A 9,485-nucleotide genomic window follows, 5' to 3' on the forward strand; every position below is an offset into this window, starting at 1 on the left:
AAAAGAAAAGAAAAGAAAAGAAAAGAAAAGAAAAGAAAAGAAAAGAACTTACCTGAAAGTCTTTGATTTTCATCTCTTACAGGAGAGGACCTCTCCCAGTTCCTAAACATATACCAGGTATGCCACCGGGAAGAACCTCTTGGAATTTTTAGGTCAGATGTTCTTTAAGATTGAAAAGCTAGAATATGAAGATAAGAGCCAGGCACGTCTGACTTGTTGACAGTGGAATGTGGCTCTGTCATCTACAGAATTTATGCTTGAGAACAATGCATTTGAATTGCCGGAAAAAAAATGTAAAGAGTCTCGGTGTTTTGAGTAAATTTTGAGTTTGTGTTGGACCACATTCACGCTATCCTGGGCTGCTTGTGGCTCATGGGTGGCAGATTGAACATGCCTGATAAGATTCAGTTCCTAAGAGATTGTACCTATATTTGAATCTCGCCACAAGACAGGGTCTCACTCTGCAACCTTCAATTATAACATTGCACGCTGCCTTAAAAGGAATTGTCTTCTGGTCATATGATGTCCCTTTTCCACTGCGGCGCCTCAGAGAGATCCATACCTAGCAACATTTTTTTACAATTTATTTTTAATTTATATATTTACTTCACATCGAGATCATAGCCCTCTCCCTTCTTCTCCCAGTCCCTTCCTCCCAGCCTCTTCACCCTATCCTGTCTCTTGTCCTCAGAAAAGGGAAGCCCTGATCCACTCCAGCACGTCAAGTCATCAGAACTGAGTTCCCCCTCATCACTAAGGCCAGCCAAAGCAGTCTGGCTAGGGCAAAGGGATCGAAAGCAGCTGAAGCAACATTTTATTGTTGTTGTTTTTGTTTTTGTTTTTTTGTCAGTTGCATTCCCTGGTTAATTACAACACCTTTGAAGAGGAGCTTTTTCCTTCTGTCATTTCCAAGCCTTAGAATAGTGTTAGATGCATTGCAGGTGCTTATAGATTTATCAATCCAGGCAAAAACTGTTTGAATGTCTGTGTTTAAAGGGGAAGAAGGGAGGGAGGAGTTGGCCTAGGCTGATTTGGCATCTCAGTAAAAATGTAATGACTGTTAAAAACTTAAGGGTCAGCAAGACGGTTCAATGGGCATCAGGTTTGGCAGCCTGAATTCAATACCCAGAACCCACATGTTGCAAGGAGAGCATTGACTCTTAACCAGTTAACCTTTGACTCCCGTGTATGTGCTGAGCACCGGACCATCTACACAGATAAACACAATAAATATTAAAACGTTTAAAAAATAGTGATTGAAATATTATTTTTAAATAGCATTTGTTATTTTATTTAAGGTACGACTTCACCTTTGTCCGTTTTTGAGATACCTTTACTGTGGAAATGGATGTGGGGCATGACCGAAAAAGGGCAGCGAAATCCTAACAGTGCTCTCTAGAGTGCTGTCTGGTTTGTAGTCATGACTACCAGTATAGGCTTTGGGGCCCATATTTTGTATTTTGATGTATCTAGTCGTTATAAAAGGGCAGTTGACTGAATCTTGAAGTGGAGTGCTTTGGTTTGAAAGGGGCTAGGGCAATGGTTCTCAACCTTCCTAAAGCTGTGATCCTTTAACACAGTTCCTCATGCTGCGTGACCTCCCCCAACCCTAAGATTACTTTTGTTGCTACTTCATAACTGTAATTTTGTTACTGTTATGAATCATAGTGTAAATACCTGGTATGTGAGCCCTGTGAGGGGTCACAACCAACAGATTGAGAACCACTGGGCCTGAGGTCTTTATCAAGAAAATCGGTTAGCTTGATTCTGTCCTGTGTTCTATTTGCAGATGACCCTGATTACTCTTTGGTTGAAGACTACAGTTTGCTCTATCAGTAACAGGAGGGGTGGTAAGACTCTTTAATCTTCCTGTAACCCTGTTGTTCCCGGGTGATTTGCATTTCCGGCCAGCTTTCTGGTGGGTGTGGCGTCCCTTTCAGGCTCAACTCTCTTGGAGTTCAACTGCAGGCTGACTGGAAGCCTTTTGGAATGAGGACATTTCCCCACTATTTTTTTTTTATTATTATTTTATGACTGTCTTTATTTGCTTAGCCCTTTTGTAGCTTTTTTTAAATTTTATTTTTTTTACAATTTATTCATTATATATCCCAATTGAAGCCCCTCCCTCAACTTCCCCCAGCCCTACCCTTTCTCCTTCTTCTTTTTTTTTTTGATAGCTTTTACACACCTCCATTTCAGTATTTTCAGAAACAAACACATGATTATCAGTCTTTAAACATATCCCTTATTCCCTGAAGAGGAGAAATCAGTGAAAACTGTGTAAATGGTATCACACGCACCAAGCACAGAAGAGGATCATAGGAGTCACCTGTACCAGTTCACAGGCTAACACCTGGACTAGCAAATCACAAGAATTCTTGGAGGAGAATTCAACACTGCTCACCAACCGCAGCCACAAAGGGTACCACACAGTGGCTAGCTCTCTGGGCACTCAGCCGCTTGGCAAGTTTTCCCTATGTGGGAAATACATCAAAAGCCTGAAGTAATACTAAATGAAACTGCTTGTACATTGTACTTTCTGCCCAGGTGGGCTGAGCCTGGCATGGAACTGTGCAGGGATTATAACAGCGAAGAAAAAGGGGAGATCTACTCCTAAGTAAATATTTTTATTTCTGGCTTGTCTTACTCTCTCATTTGTCTGTCACGAGACAGTCTTAATTCTTCGGTAAAAACTATATTGAATAGTTGGGCCATTTGCATTTTTGCAGGGAGAGTAGGATGCAGGGAGTCTTGGCAGACCTGGAAAAGCATCACTTCTTCTCTTCCTGGTATTGGTGACATTTATTGTCAGTTATGAAACAAGACAGGTTTTCTCGGTGCTCTCTGGTGACTTGTTAGGCTAGTGTCCTTCTTGCCAAAAAGCACCAGGAGGCTAGGATATCAAACATTTCTTCAGGCTCCCAAACCACTGACTTGCTGACTCATCCCCAATTAGCTATACAGGGCAGGAGCCAAGTTGTCTCAATTAAATAGATTAATTAGCTGGTATCAATTAATATTAAATATGTGACCTTAAATTGCTTCATAACTATGTTTAAGATGTGAATAACTTTGCTTTAAAAGAGATTAAAGCTGAAGGCATAAAATTTTCCATTCTCTAGCTAGGAATAAATGTAAAATAAATAGTAGCCTTTACAACCTGTCGTAGTTTCTTCTTCATAAGACTGCCTCTTTCCCAGAGCCCTGGTGAGAAGCAAAGCAGGGACGTGGTACCTGTATCACTCATCAGGCAGATCTCCTCTCCACTATAGTGTGAAGGATGGCTGTGGGACACAGCATTGTCCCAAGAACGTATTTAATACGTATTATACATGTATTTATGTATTATATGTTTATATAAAACATGTGTTTTACATTTTTGGTTCCTGCTTATATCTGGATAGGCCCAGATGCTGCAAAAGTTTAAGATTAGCATTTGGTAATGCTAGTTCTTGAAGCCCAGGAGTCTGATGTGTGAATGTAAGATGCTAATGCCTATGTATTTAATGAGCAGTCTCTCTCAAGCTGTATAATTTAAATACCTGCACTAGCTCAGCGAATAGGGGCTTAGCATGTTCATATACGATTGACCGAATTTCAGAAAAATTTAAAAGCACTCTCTCCTCCTCTCCTCCCTCCCTCTGTTCCTCTCTCTCCTGTATCTGTACAGTTGTCTGCAGAGTCCAGAAGAGGGTTGGATGCCCTGAAGCTGGAATTACCGGCAGCTGTGAGCTGTCTGACATGGGTGTTGAGAACTGGATTTAGGTCTTTTTTCGTTTTTTTTTTTTTTTTTTGAGACAGTGTTTGGCTATCCTGGACTCACTTTGTAGAGCAGGCTGGCCTTGAATTCACAGCAATCACCCTGTCTCTGCCTCCCTGATTGCTGGGATTTAAAGGAAAGTACCACCATGTCCTGGTGAATTTAGGTCTTAGGAAAGAGTAACAAGTTTTTTTTTTTTTTTTAGGCAGGATTTCTCTGTGTGGCCATGGCTGTCCTGGAACTCACTCTGTAGGCTGGCCTTGAACTCAGAGATCCACCTGCCTCTGCTTCCTGAGTGCTGGGATTAAAGGCATAAGTCATCACTGCCCTTCATAACCAGTGTTCTTATCTACTGGGTCACCTCTCTAGTCTCAATTTCAGAGTTTAAGGAAAAGAACCTGGTTTGAGTAATTCAGTTAAGCAATGCATTACACTATTGGTGTGTTTGAATGTACCTTAGGGGTTGAATTTTCACAGGAGACTAGGAATAAGTAACCTGTCATTAATTGCTGATTTTAGGCACCATTTCTGTTTTGAATTCTAGCATGCTTAATAAATACAGATTATAATTATTGAATCAAAAACATGTGAATGAAAAATGTCAATGCACGTGTTATTACCATGAGGAACTTTGGTGTGGCTCTCTCCTCACCATTTGTTTTCCTTGACCAAACATACTCCTACGTTGGTATGAAGAGGTCATTTGGATGAAATGTCTTTGCTATTTTCTTTCAGAAAAGAAAGCTTTCCCCAGTCACTGCTTCTATGACATGAGGAGAGGCCTGAGAGCAGCACAATCCAGAACCAAATCATGTCAATCATGAAGATGGCGATGTGAACCCTTGTTGAAATTTTTGTTTTGATATTTTAAATTTATAATAGACATCTGACTCAACCTAGCCAAGTAGAATTCTGCAGAGTTTTGTTCTGTTTCTGTTTTTCTCAGAAGGTTTACGTACTGCCCCAGAAGAAAGAATTATTATTTCCTGGCTAGTTCCTAAGGTTATGCGTGCTGTTTCCTGTCGGGGTAGCAAGGCCACTCTGGATTCTGAGTGTTGGCTTGAGCAGGCCTGCAGAGGACTGTGCCAGCTTTCAGGATGCTCCTTGGGCTGTGGGAAGTAAGACCATGGAAACAGCGCCACTCCCTGTCAGTGGTACAATGTTTAAAATTATCCCTGTTCTTGGCTGGAAGACTTAGAAGCATCCAATGGACTTGCTCATTTTACAGACGGAGAAACAAGACCCCGCAGTGTGAGGTCGATTTCTTTACAATTCTGGCAGCCAGTGAGAGGCAGAACCAGACCTGGAGCATCAGTTCGTTGTACAGTACTGTTCTTCTGGTCCTCTGTGAGGCTGCTGTGCTCATGCTCAGGCTAAAGAAGGACAGGCTGGATTAGGGAGTAAGGGTACCTGTGCATACCTAACGGCCTGAGCTCCATCGCTGGGACACACAGAAGGGTGTAAGGGGGCAACCACTCCAGAGCAGGCCTCTGGCCTCCACACATGTGCTGGAGCATGCACACAGCTGTGACTGACATTCGTGCGTGCACATACACACACACACACACACACACACACACACACACACACACATTTATGAAGGGTATTTGGCCAATATTTTTTCGGCTAGTAAAATTACTGGGATTAAAGTGTCAGAATTATTTTGATAAAAATTGTTGTGTATTGAATGAACAACAGTGCAGAGAGTATTTAATCTGTGAGGCTATGGATTGTAAGATACACTTTTATTGTATGTATCTAGGAAGGTATGGTAGGGAGTTGCCAATTAAGCTGTTGTAGTCTGTAGATTGCCAACCTCACTTGATTTTGGGACAGTAAAGTTGAAAAAAATTCAAAGAAATATGTTATTTTAACTATTCTTCAAGGAAATTCAGAATTTCAAAGCCCTCTTCAATCTCGGGTTTTTATAGAAAATCCCTTGCTGTGCTCTGGGAAATTTAAACAGGCATCCTTACTCTTTTACAACTATTTGTTGCTCCCTTTGCCACCCCCACATTGCAGGGAGATCATGCACTGTTTACACCTCAGAAGGTGGGCACTTCAGTTATGACGAGTTACATGGCACCGTTCCTTATTTGGCATGTAGTAAGTATCTGTGTCACCTCGAAGGGCAAGCAGATCCCTCTCCTCTGTGCGGTAGCTTTCCCAGGACTTTGGACAAATTGGCTATAATAAGACTGAAAGCCGGGCATGGTGGAGATCGCCTATAGTCCCAGCATGCTGGAGGCTGACACAGGAAAATCGTGAGTTTGAGGTTGGCCTAGGTACATAGCGAGAACCCATCTTAACCCTTTGCCCACAAAAAGATTGATTATATCCCCTCTCAATAGAAGATGCCCCCAGCCATGGCAGCTTCTTGGCATCGCAGGAAATTTGCACCAGTTTGGCATCTTTTGAGAAACTCAGGTTTGCAAAAGCACATTGACTTCCCCAAACTAGACAGCCTCAGGAAATTGCCCGTTGCACACAGAACATTCTGTTTTTAAGTATATTATTTATTGTTGGTCTTCAGTAATTTGTATTTTCTATCAATCAGCACAATTGATGTAAACATGTTTTATGAGTGTAAAACAATATTAATTTTATTGCTTTGTTTCTGCTTGACATGAAATAAAATAAAAGTTCCTGATGATTTGGGATTTAATTTGTATTCCTGTGTTAAACATCTCTTCTGAGCTTTACATACTCCCGTGTGTGTGTGTGTGTGTGTGTGTGTGTGTGTTCAGTGAGTTCAGACCCCTGCCACTGTGCATGTGTGGAGGTCAGAAGATTACCTTGGGTGTTGCTCATGGCCTTTCACCTTGTTTGACATGGGGTCTTCTGTTCTTTGCTACTGGGTATGGCAGGCTAGCTGGGCTTTGAGCTTCTGGGGATTTTCTTGTCCTCACTTCCCACATGGTAAAAGCCCTGGGATTACAGGTGTGTCTTAGGCTTTTCTGTGTGTTTTAGGGATCCGAACTCAGGGCCTCACACTTGCCTGGCAAGTACTTTACTCAATGAGCCATCTCCAAAGTCTCTTATCTCTTCCTCTTCTCTCATAGGTTTAAAGCACTTTCGTAGGGTCTAATCAAAGATACAATATACCTGCCATATTAAAATTTCATGAGAGTGGCAATTACCTAAGTGTTTAATAGAATGATAACGAAGAATAATTGAGAAACACTAGTGTAAGGTAATGTTAAATGGAATTTCATATGACATAATCAGGCACTCTATAAATGGGCCAGACTCTGTAGACTAAAGGGTAAACCCATTCTTGGGGTCTGTCTGGCAGGGAGGAGTCATTACTGTTTCCAGAGTGGAAGAGATTTGATGGGTTCAAGTCACTGGTTGATCTTTTGGAGGGATGGTAACAGATTTAGAGTTCAGCCTCAGCACAGACGCTCAACAGTACAGAAATAGATCTCATGGGATTTTTGTGTAGTCTAATTTCTCTAATCCTGACCATTCTGTTCATGAATCTACCAAGGAAGCCCTGGAGTGGCCAAGAACAGAGTTCAGTGCAGTTGACTGCATGAGTTAATCCTAGTTACTCGGTTCTGCTTCCCCCTGCAGTAGCGTGGCGACTCCCTTATAGGCACTAGTAAGATACACAAACAGACTCTCTCCATCAGTCCTGATTCAACTTAATGAACTGGGGTGGGTGGGTAATGGGGGCTCCCCTTATCTGAGGGATAGGAGAGGCGGGTGGGGAAATGGAGGGGAGTATGATCGGGATATAAAGTGAATAAATAAATTAATTAAAATTAAAAAAAGGTACAAACAGTTGTACATTTGTTGCACATTTGCATAAGCCCACCCACTCACTTCCTCCCTAGCTCTCTGCCTTCAGTCTTCAAACTTTCTTCCCTGTCCAGGCCACCAGTCTATGCATCGTTCACCTTGGGTGGTGTCTCCTCCCCTCACAGTGTGTTGGTGACCAGCTGCACTGACTGACACAGCGGCTGCTTGTTTCAGCCCATCCTTGTTTCAGTCACTCCTGAGTTTTGTAGTTTGGCAGCAGGCCACATCCACGTAAACAGTGAATGCAGAACTGGGCTGTTCTTAAACTGTGCCTGAGTCCTTTCCTTCTCTGTCAGCTGGGTTGAAGGGCCCTTCAACCCACAAATGTGAGGTAAAGAAGAGGCATAGATGGAAGAAAGGAAGGTAATGGCTGCATTTGCCTCACCTGTTGAAATAAGGTACCGAGGCTTGCCCACCACCCCCTTTTTGTGAAACAGGCTCTTGCTGTGTATCTGAGGCTGACTTTGAACACAGGAGCCTCCTGCCTCTGCCTTCTGAGTGCTAAGATTACAGGCAAGTGCCACCATGCACAGGCAGAGTGCACGGTTTCTCTTAGGGACGGACTGCTGATGTGTTTGTCTGACTGAGGACTTGGGATCTGAAGAAAGCTAAAGCAATGTAGAAGTGACATAATTAATTTTCATATTCATATTTACTTCATGCTTTTTACAAAATGCATATCTTTTTTGGTTTTTGTTTATCTCTTTAAATGCTGCCACAGCAGCTTTCTGGCTTCTCCCTCTTTCTCTGGGTGTGGTGCTTATGATTTCCCTCCTTGCGGCAATAGCAGCTGCGCATGCTGCCATCCCTAGAATTATGCTTGCCCTGGGTTTTTCAATGCTACTGATGTTGCATAAGCTCTTTAACCTGAATTCTTCCCTGACGATGCTTTAGAGGCCTCAGTGGTGAGGCTGTAACTCAGACACCACTGTTCTCCTCTGCGGAGAACCGAGGCTTCTGGCTGGGTGGGAGCAACAGAAAGATTCTGTTGAACACTTTCAGATACTGCTTTTGGTGTCAGATGTCTTAGCTTGAAGTCACCGAGAAGGAGATCCTGAGAGGAGGATTTGAGAGCACAGAGTGTGTTTAGGAAGTGAGTACATAGCACAGCACTGGGAGAGGAAGTGAGGTCAGCACTAGAAGGAAATGGATAAAGAATGTGCCTCTAAGGGCTGCAGAGATGTTTCAGTCCATAAAGGTGCTTGGCAAGCCAGTCTAATGACCTTGACCTTTGGAACCTATGGTAGGAGGAGAGAACTGATTCCTGAGCTGTCCTGTGAGCTCTGTGCACATATATGTGCCAGGCTGACAGACAGGCACACACACACCTTTTTGGACATGTGCTGTTAAGTAAGTTGCCCTTGTGGGAGCCTGGGCACAGTCTGGAGAAAACTGGAAAATGGTACAAAGCACAGACCTGAGTTAGTCTGACCAAAAAATAACAGTGCCAGGTGCTTGTGTTAGAAAGTTGGAGCTTAGCCAGGCAAGGTGGCACATGCCTTTAAGCCCAGCACTCCAGAGGCAGAGGCAGGCGGATCACTGTGAGTTTGAGGCTAGCCTTGTCTACAAAGCAGTCCAGGCCAGCCAAGGTGACACAGAGAAATACTGTCTCATAAACAACAACAACAACAACAACAACAACAACAACAACAAAGGTGAACTCTGAAGTACTATCAGTTGGATCACTTAAACAAAAGATGTTCACTGTCACAATTCTGGGGCCTGCCATGAGCAATCAAGGTGTAGACTGGTTCAGTCTGATCACTATCATGGAAGGGTATGTTGTGGGCCTTTCTCCTTGACTTATAGATGGGCACATTTTGTCTGTTCTCTTCCAAGTGTTTTTCTTCTATGACTGTCTTTTCGTTCTTTCTTTCCTTCCTTCCTTCCTTCCTTCCTTCCTTCCTTCCTTCCTTCCTTC

The 9,485-nt window shown here is 42.9% G+C and overlaps 1 protein-coding gene across 1 annotated transcript in view; it reads left to right on the plus strand.

Moving 5' to 3' along the window:
* The window catches only part of Pstpip2 (proline-serine-threonine phosphatase interacting protein 2), a 77,016-nt gene extending 70,591 nt beyond the window's left edge, over nucleotides 1-6,425 (plus strand). Inside the window, exons 13-15 of the mRNA XM_055622909.1 lie at nucleotides 83-117; nucleotides 1,790-1,850; nucleotides 4,496-6,425. Coding sequence (XP_055478884.1) covers nucleotides 83-117; nucleotides 1,790-1,839 — 85 coding nt within the window. The 3' untranslated portion in view covers nucleotides 1,840-1,850; nucleotides 4,496-6,425. The remainder of the gene's footprint in view (nucleotides 1-82; nucleotides 118-1,789; nucleotides 1,851-4,495) is intronic.
* Nucleotides 6,426-9,485: the final 3,060 nt, after the last annotated feature.

The sequence above is a fragment of the Psammomys obesus genome, unplaced genomic scaffold, assembly GCF_907164565.1.
Source record: "Psammomys obesus unplaced genomic scaffold, mPsaObe1.curated_primary_1811, whole genome shotgun sequence".
In the NCBI taxonomy this organism is placed as follows: domain Eukaryota; kingdom Metazoa; phylum Chordata; class Mammalia; order Rodentia; family Muridae; genus Psammomys; species Psammomys obesus.